The sequence below is a fragment of the Tupaia chinensis genome, unplaced genomic scaffold, assembly GCF_000334495.1.
Source record: "Tupaia chinensis unplaced genomic scaffold, TupChi_1.0 Scaffold000281_1, whole genome shotgun sequence".
Classification (NCBI taxonomy): Eukaryota; Metazoa; Chordata; class Mammalia; order Scandentia; family Tupaiidae; genus Tupaia; species Tupaia belangeri.
In genome coordinates, this window is record NW_006159764.1 from 2,322,185 (window position 1) to 2,340,973 (window position 18,789).

At 37.3% G+C, this 18,789-nt stretch overlaps 1 protein-coding gene across 1 annotated transcript in view; it reads left to right on the forward strand.

Annotated features, from left to right (window-relative positions):
- WDR49 (WD repeat domain 49) overlaps positions 1–18,789 on the forward strand; it is a 160,057-nt gene that overhangs the window by 35,705 nt on the left and 105,563 nt on the right. Inside the window, exons 3-6 of the mRNA XM_014588502.2 lie at positions 1,224–1,400; positions 2,256–2,430; positions 15,521–15,688; positions 17,930–18,078. Coding sequence (XP_014443988.1) covers positions 1,224–1,400; positions 2,256–2,430; positions 15,521–15,688; positions 17,930–18,078 — 669 coding nt within the window. The remainder of the gene's footprint in view (positions 1–1,223; positions 1,401–2,255; positions 2,431–15,520; positions 15,689–17,929; positions 18,079–18,789) is intronic.

Below are 18,789 nucleotides of genomic sequence, written 5' to 3' on the forward strand. Positions count from 1 at the left end.
GAGAGAGAGAGAGAGAGAGAGAGAGAGAGAGAGAGAGAAATACCCCTCTACGGGGCTCAGTCATATCGTGATTCCCTTCTGCCTGCCCTCTAGCCGACCAGGACCCTGTGTACAGCATTTCTTTACACTGCTTATCAAGAACATGATTTGTATAATTCCAGATCTTTTACATTTATCAAGACTTATTTTATCATATATGTCATGATCCTGAAGACAGTTCCATGAGTACTTGAAAGATATATGTGTATCCCGCTGTGGCTGGATAGAAAGTGTTGTAACTCTTGGTTAGACCTAGCTGATTCAGAGCATTTGGTACATCTTTCTTTTTCCTTTTAGTCTTTAACCTGCTTGGTCTATGTGTTACTGAAAGTGGAATATTGATATATCTAATTGTTATTATTGAAATTACTGTTTCTCTCCTCATTTTTTTTTTTCACTTTTTGCTTCTTGTATTTTAGGGCTCTGTTGTTAGAAAAAAAGGCATCTATAAGTTCTATCTCGGTAGTGATTATATTAAATCTAAATAAATTAAATTCTCCAATTATAAGACAGAGATTGGCAGAATGATTCTTCGTTTTAAAGATTAATATGTGTACTTTGAAATTCTCTCTGATGAAGCATCATTTTTATACTTTCCTACAGTTGTTTTGATATTGTTTTCTTTAGTTCTTTGAACACATTTAAATAGCTATGTTAGTATGTGTCTAGTAAATCCAAAGTATGGACCTCTGTAGAAACAGCTTCTACTGACTAATTTTTCTCTTAGTCATTTACCCTCTTAAAAAAATACGCTTCATCATTTTATCTTACTTAGAGTAAGGTTACTTACAGAGGTTTTATCAATAGATTTCTGTCAGCACCTCTGCTTGTTTAATAAAATATGGTTTGTAAATTTTCTTGATGCTATCACTCTCTGTGTCTTGGTCTTTCCTGTGTGATTTGTCATGTGGCCTCCCACGGGTGGAGGATGCTAGTGGGTGCAAGGAGTGAAAATAGGGAAGGAAGGATGTTCAAATGCCTTTAATGGAAAATGTTTCTTCTTGGTAGAGTACAAACTTAGAACAAAGCACACGTGTGCCACCATGCTATATGTATATGATATTGTTAAAGACCCTCAGGAATCAATGTCTTAATTAGTGACTAGATTCGCATGTCTGCTTTGCATATTGCTTTCGCTAAATCTACCAGAAACACTTTCTGAAGTCTCTACTTTGCTACTTTAGATAGCAGTGGCTTTTACAAGTAAAGAGATTTGTTTCTATGATCTGCTGTCCAAAGAAGAATTTCCTTGTCAATATAAACTCCAAGGCCTGAAAGGAACACCGATTTGCATGGATTATTGGTATGATCCTCTTGATGCCAATGAATCTATTCTTTCTTTTGGGGATGTAACTGGAAAGGTAAGTGAGAAAATGATAAAACTGAACATTACGGGTAACAGTTAAACTGTAACTCAAAACAAAAACGAAAATGTAAAAAGTATGATCTACTAGTTGTACTACACCAGAGATGATAAAGTCACGCATGTTGGCAACAGAAGAGATGAATTTAGTCATAATTTCTCTTGTTTATAAGAAAATCTTTATTTTAAGATTTTCTTTATTTTTGCTCTGTGGTCTTATTTTCCTCATTTTGAAAAAAATCCTTGCTAACTTTTTTCACCATAGGATGCTTAATCTATTAAGTCCCAATCCTAATAAATGTTTAATATTAAATATCTAAGTTCGTCTCTCATAATTCTTTCAAATAAATCATTCTGCCTTTTATTTATAAGGCTTCAGGCTTCTCAGTACGTCTCCTAGGAGGTGTTCATATCCTATATCATATCACAAAGGGATAGATGCGTTAGCCAGGGCAGTGCTGATACCCAGACATTAGATACGGTGATTTCTGTCTGCCTATCAAATTCTGCCTGAGCTGTGAAAATTGATTACTTACTGAGTGACCCTAGAATGTGCTGAGATCTCTGAAATGGTTTAATATGACCAATTTCCTTTTATAATTCTGGAAGCTTTTTATTCTGTTTTTAATGATGATAGTGTCCTAATAGCAAGTAATAAGCAACCCTAGCCGATTGCTTTCCCACTCTTGTAGTTCTTTGGGTTTTTTTTAGATAACTGGTAGAATGCTTTAAATACTATTGAAGAAATTGTTATTCATTCAGTATCTATACTTTATTAGTCTTAAAGAATATAGCATCTTCTTGTAATGACTACCTTTTCATGTGTGTTTTTTCTTTCAATGTCTCTCTTCAGGTTCATGCAGTTGCTTTCACAGCGGCCTTGATTTCCCTGTTTGAACGGCCCACTGGTGCATGTGAAGATGATGAAGCCACCATGACCATTAACTGGGTGGACCTGCTTTCAGGATGTCACAAATGTTGCCATATATTAGAGCACAAACTTCACCGTGGAGATTGGGTCAGGCAAGGTACTGTAATGAAAGGAAATGGTCACTTCGACTTCAACATTTATATTCTTTGATGAAAGTATTTCACACTATACATTTAAGTCCAGAAATCAGTAATTGGGTCTCTGGAGGTTCTGGCCTCGACTCTTTGCTATCCCCTGAATTCTGGCAGGAGTTATTTTTCTCTTCTCTTTCCTTTTAAAATGTATTCCTCATGCAATAAATTCAGGTGAATTGTGTACTCAAGAAATCCCAAGAGAAGGGAGAAAACTGTTGAATGCATTAAGTTTCCACCTAACTCTGATCTGAAACATTCTTATCTAGTCACATTCAGAGTTGCTTAATAAAAGGATTGAACAAATTTCTTCAAAACAACTCCTTTGTTTTCTTTCCATTCTCATGGTTAAGTGTATTAATTTGACTGCCTGCAAGTGGACTCATTTTAATTCTTTTCTACTTTTTACCTTTTTTGATTTGACTGAGTTCCTCTAATCTGGAGTACTTGAGTGGCTAACCTCTATATGATAAGATTAGGTTATAAATTGGCATCTGTAGAAAACCATAACTTTCTTAAAACCCAGTCACCAGTGAGTTAATTAGTTTTATAAGAAATTAATTTATAAGATTATGTCTGATGGTTTAAGAGCCACTCTCCTTTGGTCCAGATACAAGGACTATGATAATTTTCTCACTTCTAAATTGATACCCTAAGGAAGACTCTCTGGGGCCAGCAGGTGCCATTGCGATTAAGGTGTTATACTCCCACCTGGTTGACTGTGATTCAAGTTCTGGACCTGGTGGCTTGCTTTCTCACTTTCCTCTCTCTCTATCTGTCTCTCTCTGGTGAGTGCATGTACCCAATAACAAATTTAAAAAATAATAACAGGGCCAGCGGGTGGTGTGGTGGTTAAAGTTGCTAGATTCCCACATTGCCGAACATGGCTCAAGTTTCAGACCTGGCAGATTTCTTACTCTTTCTTTCCCTTTATCTCTCTCTCTCTCTGGTCAAATTAAAAAATAATAATGAATGGAATTAAATAAGTAATTCTTAAAACTAATAATAATAAATAAAAATTAAAGAAATAATAATAAAAAGATATCTTCTAGAAAGAATGGAAATTAACAATCATTGACTTTAATAAAATTTAATGAAATTAATATTTTTGGGCTATTCCTAATATAGTTTAAAGAAGACCATTGAAAAAAGACTCAACTATTAGTTTTTATGTTAGTTTTTACTCTCTTTGTTTTTTGAGAGGTTGGAACTAATTCTTTAATGTATGCCCATAATAACAGTATCCTACATGAGGGACTGTGTGTTTTGTGATTTTTTCTTCCATGAAAATACCATGTCTTCAGTATCTCTTACCCATTCTTTAATTCCTGCATAACATTTATTGTGGGAAAAACAAAAGATGATATTTTTTGGACACTTGGTAAGTGTGACAGGCACTAAGATTATGTAACACTGAAATGAGAATAACAGTACTAGAATTAAACTGAGTAAAATTTTTGCTGCTTCTCCCCCAAAAGAATATCTTTATACATAAACCAAAGACAAGAGTATAATAATAATAGTTCTTGAAATCTACTACTAGTAGGTTCTCTGAAATATGGTGTATTATGTAAGATCCATGATAGACTAATATGGATAAATACTGAGAAAGAGCCTGTAGATTTCTGTTTTTGAATAGGTTAGGGATTTTATAAGCAAGATTCTAAAACTGAGGTTTTCTTTCTTTTTTTTTTTCTTTCTGATGAGTAATATCTAGCTCCTCTCTTTAAACTCGGGGATAGGAAGAAATGTTCTCACTGTAGTCTGCCTCCATTTCATTTGACCCTCTCAAAGTCAACCCTGCAGGGGGAGTAACTTCTCACAGACTGTCTTTTAGCTGCAGGACAGGGATTGTCCTGTAGGTCAACGTGAATTTGCTACCCATCATGTTTCCACGATATTATTCTGATCTTTGGTTCCTTTATCCACTGACAAATAACTGTGGGAACTTAGATTAGTACGAGTAGTAGAGATTCATGATTATGACCTCAGGAATCCAATTTCAAAGTCGGGCCTTTAAATCGTTGCAAATTAGGAATTGGGCAGAGAAAAGTTCTCTGAGCAGTCATACGCTGACCAACAATGGGGTACATTCTAGGATTTTGTTATCCTGGGAGGATGCAGAGTATATTTACTCAAATCTAGCTGGGATGGCCTATCATACTCTATGGGACCACTGTCATCGACAGAAACTTCACTATGTGGTACGTGGTTGTAAATATATTTATAAAATTAAGGATTATTGTCATCTTATTTGGATTACATAGTTTCCACTTCCTTTTGTCAAAATTAATTGTATTCATTGTGGATAATCTTTGGAAGAGTATCTGAAAAAATATACATTTATATTAATGTCCACTATTTCAAATAGTGAATCTATCAGCCATTACTAATCTTTTGTCTGCTTTAAAACTGTCCTAGGCTGGAGCCAATAGGTGGCGGTGTGGTGGTTAAGGTGTTTGACTCCCACATGGCCGACGGTGGTTTGAGTCTCAGACTTCGCAGCTTGAAACTCACACCAGGCCTGTGTGAGTGTATGCCAAAAATCCCCAGAAGAGAGTGCAAGAGATGAGATTGCGGTGGGGCCATGCTCCCTGGGTAGTGATTTCTCATTTTCTCTCTCACTGTCTCTTTCTGTCTCTCCAGCAATATCATGCACTCTATAGCAAAACCTTAAAAGAAAACCAAACAAACAAACAAAACAAAACAAAACTATTTTAGGCATTTGAGATTATAGAAGCTCAATTCTCAAGAAACTTAAAGAGAATTAAAATCTAACATAAAGGAAATTATTAGAACATTGTAAAATGGTGCTAAAAATTAACTACTAAAAGATACAAACAAAATTTTAACTTCTATAGTAGTGTGTAAGAAGGAAAAGCCATGAAGGAAAGCTTTGAGGGTAAGTGTTGGTACTTGAAGCATGGCTAGGTGGAAGGAAAAAGAGAGAATGTGGTGAGCACAGGGAAAGTAGCTAAGCCTATATCTTAATAACAGAGGGAGGGGTGAAAGGGAAGAGATCAGAGACTGAATGTTGAAATAAAAATAAATAGGTCCAATGGGGTCTTATGTTGTAAGATCGTGGCAACTGGGTCAAGTTCATGTTTATTATATGATGAAATGGTAAAGCAATGAGTTTTCGAGGAAAGTTGGACAGACCTGAGACAGTTAGCATTTAGGGAAAGTTTATTTAGTGTCCCGACCTGGAGGACAGTCGAACAGGTTCCCTACGGGAGGGAGTGAGAGATGGGACAAACACATGCGCACACACACACAGAGTGGAGACAATATGAAGTGCTGATCAAAACTTCTTCTTCTTCCATTTGTTGAGGAAAAATGGCGAGTTATATACAGGCTGGTGGGCACCGATTGGTTGCCTGAAATGCAAATGAGATAGAACAGTATGAACCAATCATTGGTGTGGGTGGATCTCTCCCATTACCTAGAAACCCATCAGCCCCATGGGGAAAACAGTTGGTCACATGATTTCTGAGAAATGGTTTGCTCAGTGAGGAAGTGAAGCCTAATGGTTTCCAAGATGGTGGATAGCTCAAGATGGTGGATAGCTCAAGATGGCTTCCGTATGCAGTGCCTTCCACAATTTAGGAGTTCTATTGAACATGGCTTAGAGGAAAAAAGAAGTTGCTAGGTAGAATGTCTGCAATCATGAGAAAATGAAAATGATAAAGCAGGCAGACATCTGAAGCAAGAATCGAAGATCTGAGGTGTGAAGATGAAGAATGATGAGCCATCTTAGCACGTCTTGGAGAACTTTTAATTTGAGGGTGGGAAATTCTCATCTTGCTGACCTCAGAGCTCTGCTTGAAGTCAATGCTCACACTCTTCCCAGATCATCTTAATTTTGGTTATTTCTGAAAGATTCCTTATTCTAAGACACTCCACATCCTGTCACAAAAAGAAAGGGCTTTCTTTCGTGCCAGCATTATTCTGAAACTCCCTTACCTGTGACACTTCACCTCATTGTAAGCCCCTTATTTTATCATTGATCTGTGGATTCTTCATTGGGTGATTTGCAAGGTTTCCAATTTTGGCTTTGATCCTGGATTTTTCTTTAAAATTCTGCTTTCAGATGCTGCTTAACCTGTGAACTAATCTTACCAGTTTTTGTGTGCATATTAAAATTTGGGTCCTATCTACCACCTTCACAAACTCCAGAAGAAAATCTAGATGCCTCATGCAAATTACATTTATATATAAACATAAAATTAAAACACATTTTTTTGCAAGAACAATGTTATTTATTATTTGTCTTTAGTGTCCACAGTAACACAGAATGCAATGTTTTACGAGATTTTCCTTTTATCACCAATTTGAAGCAATTTGATTATGATGTACATTGGCTTTTCTTGGAGAGAGAGAATGTGTATGTGTATGGGTGAGTGGTGTGTGAGTGCGTGTTTATCCCAGTACCTTCTCTTGTGGGGTACAGTTGTATTACTGCTGTGTCACCACCCCGGCCCCTAAATTAGTCATTATTTCATTGTGGCAAAAGGTAGAAATCCAGAATGATACTTTTTTTTTTTTAGATTTTGGTATATGGCATGTGTGTTCATTAGAAAGAGACAGAAAAAGGGAAAGTGAGAAATCATCACCCCCTTAGAGGGGATGGATATACCACAATCCCTTCTCCTGCATATCCTCCTGGGATTTTGGGCATACATGCGCATGTGCCTGGCATGATTTTCAAGCCTCTGGATCTGAGGCTAGAACTGCAGTCAACTATGTGGGAGTCCAGTGCCTTCACCATATGCCACCTATTGGCCCTAGCACGATGCTTTTAAAATAGTGACTGTGCAGTTAATATTGTTTTAAAATTTAAATACGTTTAATCACTGTATATTATTACAATTTACAAAATTGATTTTCCCAGCATGGATACACTGGATATTAGTCCAGTTAAAGATATTGTCATATACTATATCATTAACAGATGATTTTCCATTTTTTTTGTCTCTTAAATGTTTTGCTTCTTTCTTTTTACTATGGATTCCCTTCCTCTCCCCTTCTCCCATTTCCTACCCTCCTCCCGCACTGTCTCTAGTATCCGCAGTTGTTCTCCATGCTCTTGTATCTTCCAGTCATTCTGTTTCTGCCACAGAGTGCAGCAGACTTTCGGTATATATTGAGTGGGGACATATGATGTCTCTCTTTCATAGTCTGGCTTGCTTCCCTTAGCAGTAAATCTTCCATATTTGTCCACGTTCTATCAAATACCAGGGTCTTGCTGTTTTTTATGACTGAGTGGTATTCCATTTATATTGATCATTAAGGCTTTTTCCTTTATTGAGACTTTTGAGTCACCTTAACAGTCCCCTTCCACTGTAAGTATAGGAGCTTTTAAATGGCTTTGCTCAGCAACACCTATGTAACAGGCACAATACTAACCACCGACATGATTCAATTGAATTTTGTTGCCTAGGTCAGCCCTAAGAAACTGAATGGCTTATATGATGACTAAGAAGATTTTTAAAATAATTTCTCCAAGGTTTATTTATTATCATTTTTACTTTGAAGCACTCAAAACCAGCAACCACTCGGTAACACTGACTGAGTGTCTGTCTTCACAGAGCGTTGTGAACCAGGAACATTGTGATCTTATTATTAGAGGACAGTGGGAAAGTTACTTGCCATGTAATGCTTGAACAAAGGAGTGTTCTGTTGAGCTTGGTTCAGGGCAGAGAAAGAACTGATGGTTTATCCATTTGATCCCAAGAAGCTGATCTGCACTTTAACATTGGGAGATGCCAACGTAGTGAGCTATCTGAACTCATGTATGATATATTATACTAATTGACAATTTTTCTTTATGAAAATTTACTTTGATCTTTAGTTAATAATCCTCATTAGTTTTCTGTATGGTATTTTATGTTTTGATTGTAAAAAAATAAAAGGCAATTTGCAATTTGTCTTTAAAGGTTTGGGAGAAGCTATTGGGTGACGTTTGTGGCAAAATATTTCAAAAGAAAAGCATGATACAGAATCATAAAATTAGACTTAATATTTGTAGAATTCCTTTTTGAAAAATAGGGGGTTATTTATAATGAAAAGAAAGTAGTTGGGGTAAGAAAAGTATATTTTAAAATAATGTTTAGTTCAGTAGTATATGAATGGACAGTGAGGAAATGTAGGAGAAGAGAAGATTACTCTAAATGAAGAAAGTAAGAGTATAGAAAGGGAGCCAGCAGTTGGGATAGTGGTTGAGGCTCTGGACTCCCATGTGACCGACAGTGTTTTGAGTCCCGGTGACTTAAAACTCATGCTGGGCATGTGTGAGGGCATGACCCAAATTACAAGAAGAAAATGGAGGAGAAGAGATTGTATCATGGCCACCCCTGCTCCAGTGGGGTGGGGTGGGGAGTGATTTTTTTTGCTTTCTGTCTCTCTGCCTCTCTCTGTCTATCCAATGAGCATACACACCCTATATCAAAAATCTCTCTCTCCTTCAAAAAAAAAAAAAAGACTATAGACAGGTATAATATTTAGATAAAACTTTCTCTTCTTTCAATTTTAAATTTGAAGCTCAAGTACCTCTGAAAGAGGGGTCCTCCTTCAGTCCTAACCAGTGAATGAGTGCCTTAGGTTTAGTAATGGAGAGGAGAAGATTAAATATGACTTTTGGTTATTGTTGTTTGAAGCTCAATTATTTCAATATGAGAAGGAGAGGAAAACTAAAAAGGAAAGGAAAGGAGAAGGAAGAAAGCAGAATAATTCAAATATAGGATTATAAAGGGATTTGTAGTGATTATGGATTATGCTCCTTGGTCTGAAAGACTTACTCTATCAGGAAGAAGCAACCAATTGGTATTTTAATTTGATACTCTTCTTATGCCAGCAACATGAATTGACGTTCTTAGAGCTCCTCAAGAATTTTTTTTTTTTGGTGATTTTCTTCTCAGCATGAGGAGGGCACACACAATTGAGGAAAGAAAGAAATACATGAGTAAGTGTAGTAATATTTTTTTTTCCTGAAGCTGAAGCTAAGGATAAAATATCTGTAAAACTGAAATGTCAAAGAAAAACTTAGTTTCAGAAATAAGAGTATTAGCATACTGCTTTAAGATAAGGTTCAGACTTCTTATTTAAAACTTTGAAGGAGAACATGTTTTCAACTTGTCTGAATGGTTTTGTGTCATATTTTAATGGAAAAATAATTACATTCTGAAATGCTTGTGAAATAAGTATAGAGATTTTGGGCAAGAGTGGTAAGACAGAAATGTCTTGAATCTCGGAGAATTTTCCTTTTTAATAATGGCCTTCTTACACAGACAATATCATTGGAAACCTTGGGAACTATAGACTCTATTGAACCATGCTACTATTCAAAGAGTGAACATGAAATTGATTTCAATAATAATAAAAAAAAACTATTGTTTTTCTTTTCCTTTTTAAAAAATCATTCCGTTAAAAGATTTCTCCCTCCCCCTCTTGTTTGTCCAGGGCTAGGAGAAGATGCAAAACCATTTGAACTGATAACAGAATCACTAATTGTTGTACTAATGAATGGAGCAGGTGCCAGGGAATTTAGAATACAGACACCAGGTTGGGTTCCCTCGGGGAGGCTTCATAATTGATAGGGACTAGGTTTAGAAGGGAAGTCAGGCTTAGGGTCTTACTTGTGTGTTGTTTTACTTCTCTGCATTTAAATCAGTCCTCGAGACAAAATGACGCTGCACCCCTGAGTTGGCTGGACCCACACTGTCTGTCTTCCGGTTCCCTCACTGTGTTTAAAGCAGTGGAAATGAACTATGAACCTGTGACCTAGGTTTGGAGAAAAGGGTCTTCTCCTGCAGCTTGTTTCATAGCATGATGGGAGGGGAAGACCCATTTATATAATGAACATGGGTCTACTCATATTGTGAAACATTGTTAAATGAGTGACTCCTTTTGTTTTGAGAGTTTTTTTTTTTTGATAGGGTGCATGCACTCACCAGAGAGAGATAGAGAGTGACAGAGAGACAGAAGTGGGACATGACCCCCACCCTGCCATCCCTTCTTCTCCATTCTCTTCTAGGGATTTTGGGCATGTACGCATATGGACCAGCTAGGAGTTTCAAGCTGTTGGGTCTGGGACTTGGGCTACAGTCGACCACATGGGAGTTTAGTGCCTTAATGACTATGCTACTTGCTGGCCCGAGTGACATTATTCTTAAATGTAGTGCTTAGCAGTGCTGGAGTTAATTTACAAAAATGAATCTTGATTTTTCAAGATGGAATAGAGTTCTTCTTTCTTATGCTTAGCACTGGATTTTGATTTTTTTAAAATGCATTTTGATTTTTCTAGATGGAACAGGTACAGTGAGTCTTTCATGTCATTCCTCTTTGAAATGTTGGTTGCTCAGAATATAGAGAGCCCCATGGTGGTCCCAGGGAATGGGACTCCAACTTCAAAACAAGAAATGCACCTGAAAATAAATGCCCTCAGACAAGAGGACATCAAAGAAAGTTCAAAGTAGGGTGTTCTTCTAAGTCATATGATTCATAAGGCAAAAGCTTGAAAAATGCTAATATGAATTTTTAGTTAGAAATGGCCCAATTATCTACCCTGTTACAACCTCTATCTGTTGGCAAGCACTAGAGTGGCTCTTTTTTCTATTTCACTCTAAGTACACTTAATAGCATTGCTTAGTTTTTAGGTAACACTCTACATTTTCAAATCACTTTCCCCGCATTAGCTAATCGCTATTACACAGGGTCATTTTGACATCACACATGAGGACAGGCTCCATGGAAGTTTCCATTAATGCATTTTTTTTTAATGAGTCTGTGGCAAAAGAACGGTAGAGGTTGAAAGTTGGCATCTTAATGCACAAATATGATCAACTGATCTCTTTTCCCTCCTTTCAAAGTGTTATATAAGAATATGCTAGGGACTAGAGGTAGCATACTGGTCAAGGTGCTAGACTCTCGTGTGGTTGACCATGGTTTCAGTCCTGGACCTGGCAGCTTGCAAATCACAATGGGCACATGTGCATGTGTACCCAAAATCCAAAGAGAAAGCTAGAAGAGAAGGAATTGCAGTGTGATCATCCCCCCCACCCCCCCGGGAGTGATTTCTCACTTTCCCTCTCTCTGTCTCTGGCTCGCTCCAGTGAGTGCATATACCCTATGGCAAAAACCTAAAACTAAATAAGTAAATAAATATAAGTTAAAAATATCTTTCTCTATCAATTCCCAAATTAAACATGAATATTAAAAACAAGTAATTTATTTTTACCAACTTATCTCATTCCCTAGCTTGATCTTTTAAAGACCCTTCTGTCATAACCTAGCATTTCTTTACCTCAATTCAAGAAGTGAGAAAAACATTTTTTATTTATCAGATAATTTGATTTTAAGGAAATGGCTTTTCTCTCACCTTTTACTTAGGCATTCTCAGGAGCTCTGGCATTCTAGAATTTAATCAGAAACAAGTTATATCTTGGGTTAGAAATAAAGTGTGACTTGTTGAGCCTCCAGTATGTAACACTGCAAGCCATAAATGTCACTTGGTACCTACAGATTCAAATCTTAAAGCAATACTTTGAATTCAGAGCAGAAAGCATTTTTGTATATTTTTTTCTTTACAACCTCAAAACTGAAGACGAGAGTCGTCTATAATGGGGAAACACATGATGAAGTAATGTTCTGGGTAGAAATACTTTATTTTATTTTATGGGAATCATTTGATGTAATTTCCATAAATTTGAAGATACTATTACGCTGTTATGTTACATACTTTAGATCTTATAATATTGCTTCGCTGACTGCTAAGTCACAATAACCTTTAATGTTTTCAATAAGCAAAAGAATAGCTTTCATGAGGTTGCTTCCCAGATGACAACACTTGCCATCAGATTTCATATTGTTGGTTCTTCTAGTCAAGGTGCAGTCATGGTGCTTCGAGTGAAATTGGTTTCTCCCTAATGAAGCTCGAGAACTCTCCTTTATAAGAACTAGTTACTTTCTGGGTTCTTCCCTTTCTCCTTTCTTCTCTTCTCCCCTTCCTTGCCACTCTCCCTTGCTTCCTTCCATTTTTTCTTTCTTTTTCTTTTCTTTTCTTTTTTTTTCAAAAAGGAAAAGCAGGAGATGAGAGAAAAGTTCCGTGAGAGAGCAATAGGTATGTAGGAATACTGCTTTATGTGGATAAGTGATGATAAGCAAGTGAAGGAAGAAATCAGGCAATGGAAGACTCGTGATGACATGGGGCTTGATCAGGAATTGAGAGTATGAGGCACAAAAGCATATTTGGTAACTGGAAGAACTTCAAATCTGGATCTGGCATCTAGGTGGTTGAGTGATTTAGTAGAAAAGAAGAAGGCAGTAACACGGGAGAAGGAAGCTCAGAGCCAAGCAGGACTGGGTTCAGTCTCATCTCCCCTTCTAAGTAACTTCATGCCCTTGGCAAAGTTGGCTTTCCAACTCTCTATCTCTTCATTAGTAAATTTGAAATAACTTACCCACTGATGATTCTTACAGGGTGAAAGTACCTGATATGACCCTTGGTACATGAGAGGGATTTGGTAAATTAGTCTAATAATTATTTAAAGTAATCCATCAATCAAGGAGAAATTACAGAAGGGAGGACAAGTGAGAAATATACCACCCAGGCCAATTCAAGGCAGGGTAGAGAAAGAGTCCACTCTGGCCTTTGGTAGTAATTCCGTGTTTCACAACACACTTCACTATGAATTATTCTGTGGGCTTGATCCTTTATGAGGGAGCTTTGCCTTGGTTTCCTTTCAGAATGTCTTGCATCCTAAGCCTACCTTATTTCTTAGAAATTGTGTACAAGCATTAAACATACTCCTTTTATATTAAAGAAGTAGAAGCTCAAAAGAGGAGGTTGATGATGCTGTGTATAGTATTCTCAACTTGCTGGTATGTGACATATATCATGTTGGGTAAAAATCTCTTTACAATCTAAATGATGTATTGTGATTGAATGTATAAATAATAATAAAAATGAAAAATAAAAGAGGAGCCTACAGTGGGTGCTGACTAACACAAAGGGTATATGGATCAGTAATAGACATTTTAGGAATCACTTGAGAAAGCAGGTGGAGAATGGTTTATCACCTGAGTTCCTCAGATCTGTCATGGTTTAGCTTTATGAATTGAAATGGGAAGGTTCTTAAAATTCTGATATTTTGTACAAAATTTTGCACACTTTTCTTATGGAAAGGATCTAAAGAAAGCTTTTGCCAGATCCTTAAAGAGGTGTTGGGCCTCCCAAAGTTGTAATATGATGGCCATACTCTGTCACCTTGCTACTTTAAGTTTGGACCTCTGAGAAACAACTCCTGGGCATGTATAAGAAATGCAGGATCTTGGGTGTACTGAATGAGAATCTAGGTTTTAACACTCACTTCCGGGGGGTTCATATTATATAATATTATATCATACTAATCTCAGAGCTACTCTTAGGAGTCTAGATCCAAGTTTAACAACAGCTGACTGTTTGACTTTGGGCAAATCTTTGTATCTGTGTAGGTGAGTCTCTCTTTATCTGTAAGATAAAAATAGTAGACATAGATTATTTTACAGAGAAGGAAATAGATTAGCACTCTTTCTGCCTTAAATTCTAGAGTCTATCTTTTATTTTCCACACAAGTGTTTTACATGCTATTTCATCTAGTGAAATGCTAAGGATCCACTGAGAATTCCCCCTCAAGAGTGTCACCCTTGGTTCTATATAAGTAGATCATAAATATTCCCTTTTTTAAAGAATTATTTTAAGTTTATTTATTCGTTTATTTTAATTTGACCTGAGAGGAACAGAGAGAGAGAAAGTGAGAAAGCAATCTACCAGGTCTGGGACTTGAACCGCAGTCAGCCATGTGGGAGTCCAGCACTCTTAACCACCATGCTACCTGCCAGCCCCAATCAGAAATATTTCTAAAAGCCCTTCTATGAAAGCAACTTTCCCTAAATTATATGAAATAAAAATATCCTTCTTTATGTGAGACAAGAATTGATCTTGAGGCAGAATCAGAAATCTTCCAGCTTTGAGCACAAATCATTGTTTGAAGAAAATGCAAAAGAGAACTTCCCCCTGACTGCGAGAGCTTGGTGGAGTGAAGCTGGTCTCAGAGCAGCTGTGGCTTTTGGAGACTGTGAGTCTGACAGGAATGGAAAGGCTTTCCCAACAAAGGAAGCACGACTGATCCTCACTTGGGAAGTGGGATTTTGCTCTCCGGTGTCTGGCACTGGATTATCAGGAACATAGGGACAGCCATTTTTGACCCGAGCCTCTAGCTGTATTTGTGAATCTCGGTAGGTAGTTGATTCCTGGCCCTTCTACTCTCCGATAGTCTAGACCAGTTAAAATTTAAACAAACTATTGTTTGGGCATTAGCTGGACCTTTGGGGAGCAGCAGATGGTTGGTAAGCGCCCGTTTTCCTGCTCAGGCCCCGGGGAAAGATACAGAAATTTGGCCAATTTCTCATCTTATGTCTCCAGAATTCCATATGATTATTGTGATTAATATGGTGCACTTCTATGTATTCAAATTAGGGGAAAAATAATCGAGGGATCTCTAGAGTGGTAGGAAAGTCTGAAAGCAGATTTTACTAAAATTTTTTTTCTATTTTCATAGATTTTTGCTATAGGGTGTGTGTGCTTGCTGGAGGGACAGAGAAAGGCAGAGGGACAGAAAGTAAGGGATCACCCCTCCAAGGGGGATGGCCACACTGCAGTCCCTGTCCCTCCAGTCTCCTCTGGGGATTTTAGGTATGCATGCACATGCACCTGGTTTGAATTTTTTAAGCTGCTGAGTCCAGGACTTGAACCATGATTGCATATATGGGAATCCTCTGATATAACTGCTGTGCTATCTGCTAGCCCTTAACTGTAATTTTTCTCAGCAAATTTTGGTGGGAGGTGGTAGATGGGATTAGAGAGGTGTTTTCTAAGTGTCCAGTAGTTTCTGTTTTTAGTTTCCTGTTGTATCATTATAATCTGAGTTTAAATTTTTAGCTTTGCTGATCAGTTCTGTTTTGCTAATATTTTGTGAAACATCAACTAAAATTATGTTCTTCTTTTAAATGTTTTCTCAGTTACTTACAATGCATCTTTAGATGCTATCATTTCCAGTACAACCAGTAATACAAATACCGTGGTGTTGGCTTGGAGAGAGAAATCAAAAAAGCATCTTACAATGACATCCTTCAACATTGCCCAGGGCATTCATGCTTTTGATTACCACTCTCAGCTCAATTTAATTGGTATGTAAAATAAATCATGATAACTATGAGGGCCTCATAAATAGTCTGGGATGCATATTTGTATGCATGGAGCCTCTTCACCTTGTTGCTTTATTGCCAGAGAGACCAACTTGAGCAACTCACATTTTATTGCCTGAGAATGTCTGATAATGATGCATGATGATGTGTGGTGTGTATGAAACTACACAACTACATTGGGTGAAAACATGAGAATGTGCCCCAATGCTTTAATGAGCCTCTTTATTGGAATAAGTGAAGGCTACAAAACGACACAGAGAAGAAAGATGGTTTATGCAGCGTCTACCATTTTGCCATATCCCTGACACTAGCAAATGCCCCACCCAACAGTCACTTCATTCTCACTGCTGCTGTCCCTGCATACGCACACTCACACCACTCACTCCAGAACTGCAAAACTTAGAACGCATTTCAATTCCTTCTCAGAATATAATTTGTAACAATTTTTGAAAATTTCTGATGATCTTAGCTTTACTTTATAAAAGGCCATTTCTTTGGCTATGAAAGGGCTTATTTTAGCTAAGGGCATGTAAAGGTTTTCAGGCATTAACTAAATAAAATATTTAGATATTCCAAAAGCCAATCATTTGACACATATGACATTCTTTCAAACAATATCTCTTTATTTATATTAAGAGATTTTTGCTCTAGGGCATGTGTGCTCACCAGAGACATAGAGAAAAACAGAGAGACAGAAAGAGAGAAATCACCTCCACCCCCCAAGAGGGGATGGCCACATCCTTTCTCCTCCATTCTTGATCTCTTCTCTTCCATTCTCCTGTTGGGATTTTGGGCATGCATACACACATGCCTTTCGTAAGTTTCAAGCCACCAGGTCTGGAACTTGAACCATGGTCAGCTATGTGGGAGTCCAACACTTTAACCACTATGCCACCTGCTGACTGCTCAAACAATATTTAAAAATGAGGTGTAGACGTATTATTGAAAAATGAGTAGGAGGATAAAAGAAAACACATGTGGCCAACAGAACAGATCGTCTCAGCTCTTATTCAATAGTTATCATTCCTGTAAGGAGTGTTGTTACTAGCTAAGGAATGGATCCCTAAAGTTTCCAACAAAATTAGCTGTGAATCATGGTACAGGATCCCTTAATATGAACTTGGGCATGTGCCAATAGCAAGCTTAGAGAAAGTTGGAAGTGGGATGGAAGTTGGTAAATCAGTTGACAAGGACTTCAGTATCAAACATTTAATTCATTGATTGGTTAGCTGTGTCAATCTCTGTATACTAATTACTACTCTCTACCTGCCGTAGTGCTGGGAGAATAAGGGTGGGTAATTCCATTGTAGTCTCTAAACCAGGAAACAACAGAGGGGCCACGCGGAGTTCCACAGACCTGAGCAAGCACTGTTCTTCCTGCTCTTGAGTGTGCCTTGAATATAAACAATTTGTGTTCAAATAGACCTTATTCCATCCATGAAGCAAGACCAAAGTTTATTTTTGTTTCTTGTTTGCTTGTACATACTTGATTATTTACATGGCAATGAAAATAAGTTGTTTCCTTATATTTTTAATTCACTTAGAAACCTTCAATATTTTTTAGTTCTTTCTTGCTCCTGGGGTAATCTTAACACTGTCTACATTCCTAGGCTGTGCTGGCAGGATAGGGAAACACAGGAACCAGGAGGAAGGATTCTATTGCCTCTTGACTGGGCTGCTGGTTGGTTCCTAAATGGGACTGTATTTCCTTCTACCACATGCATACCTTGTCTTCCCCTAGGCAAATTCCTTTCCTCTACTCCCTCCATTTCAACTCTCTGTTGTCCAAACTCATGCCCTATTAGCCTGGTCTAGTTGGGGCACAGCAAGATTTTAACATAGGGTGAATTAGTGTTCACCAGCAGGCATGTATCAGATGCCTGATGCTGCCACTAGAGTCTAGTGGTTAAGGGAGGTGAATCCCACATGGCCTACTGCAGTTGGAACCCCAGCCAGAGAGCCTGAAAACCATTCCAGACACTTGTGCTTGTGTGCCCGAAATCCCAACAGGATTGGGAAATGGAGAAGAAAGAATTACAGTGGGTCCATGCCCCATTTGGGAGGTAGTTTTTCTCTCTCCTTTTCTCTTTGTCTCTCTTTGGCATTAAAAAAGAAGTAAAGGCATTTATCAATGTAGAGATATGTTATAAAATTTCAAAAGGAAAATACTGTGGGTTATTCATGCTACTAAGAACATTTTTTTTTCTTTCTAATTTTGATTAGCAACTGCTGGCATTGACAATAAAGTTTGCCTTTGGAATCCCTATGTTGTCTCTAAGCCAGTTGGTGTCCTTTGGGGTCACTCAGCCAGTGTAATAGCTGTCCAATTCTTTTCTGAAAGGAAACAACTTTTCAGCTTCTCTAAAGATAAAGTAAGTAACATTGTGAATTTAATTTATTAATTTTACCTCCCCCATTTCTACCTAAACCTACCCTGGGTCCTGAATTTCTCTGAGAGATGGTGTTGAGTTTTTAAATAAACCAGTTGACTATTATGTCTTTAGAAATCTATGTTTGAAAACGATGTTGATCGATGGGTACCTAACAATAGTTTTGGGCAACTAGCCAAAATGTTTCATTTTTTTCTCTTCAAACCATGTATTCATGGACTTAATCTTTATTATTGGATTCTCAGTGTGTCATATCTTAAGAACCTTTAAAATCCTTTTAATTAAATAGGGAAAAAATGAGGATGAGGAAATGTTCCTTTGATAAGATGATGAAAAGGCACAATTAGCTATTATTGTTTTGATATGTAAGAGATTCACTAAATTAGAAATAGAAGTTAATATGAGAAATATTAAGAACATTTCAGTTAAGTATATCAGTCCAATTCTATTTGATGAAATGAAACAGTAAGGAATTTTAAATAGGGTATTAAAAACATGGTACTAAAGCCAGATAATCTAGGGTGAATCCTTACTACACGATGTACTACTTAAATTCATCTAGGCAAAGCTTAAAATATAAGATTGCTTTTTCTCTAAAATTTACAATGACCTAATTCATGATTTAAAGATTCTGTTAACATATCAGAGATTTCAAGACCTTGGTTATGAAGAGACAGGTGGATGATAAGCTTA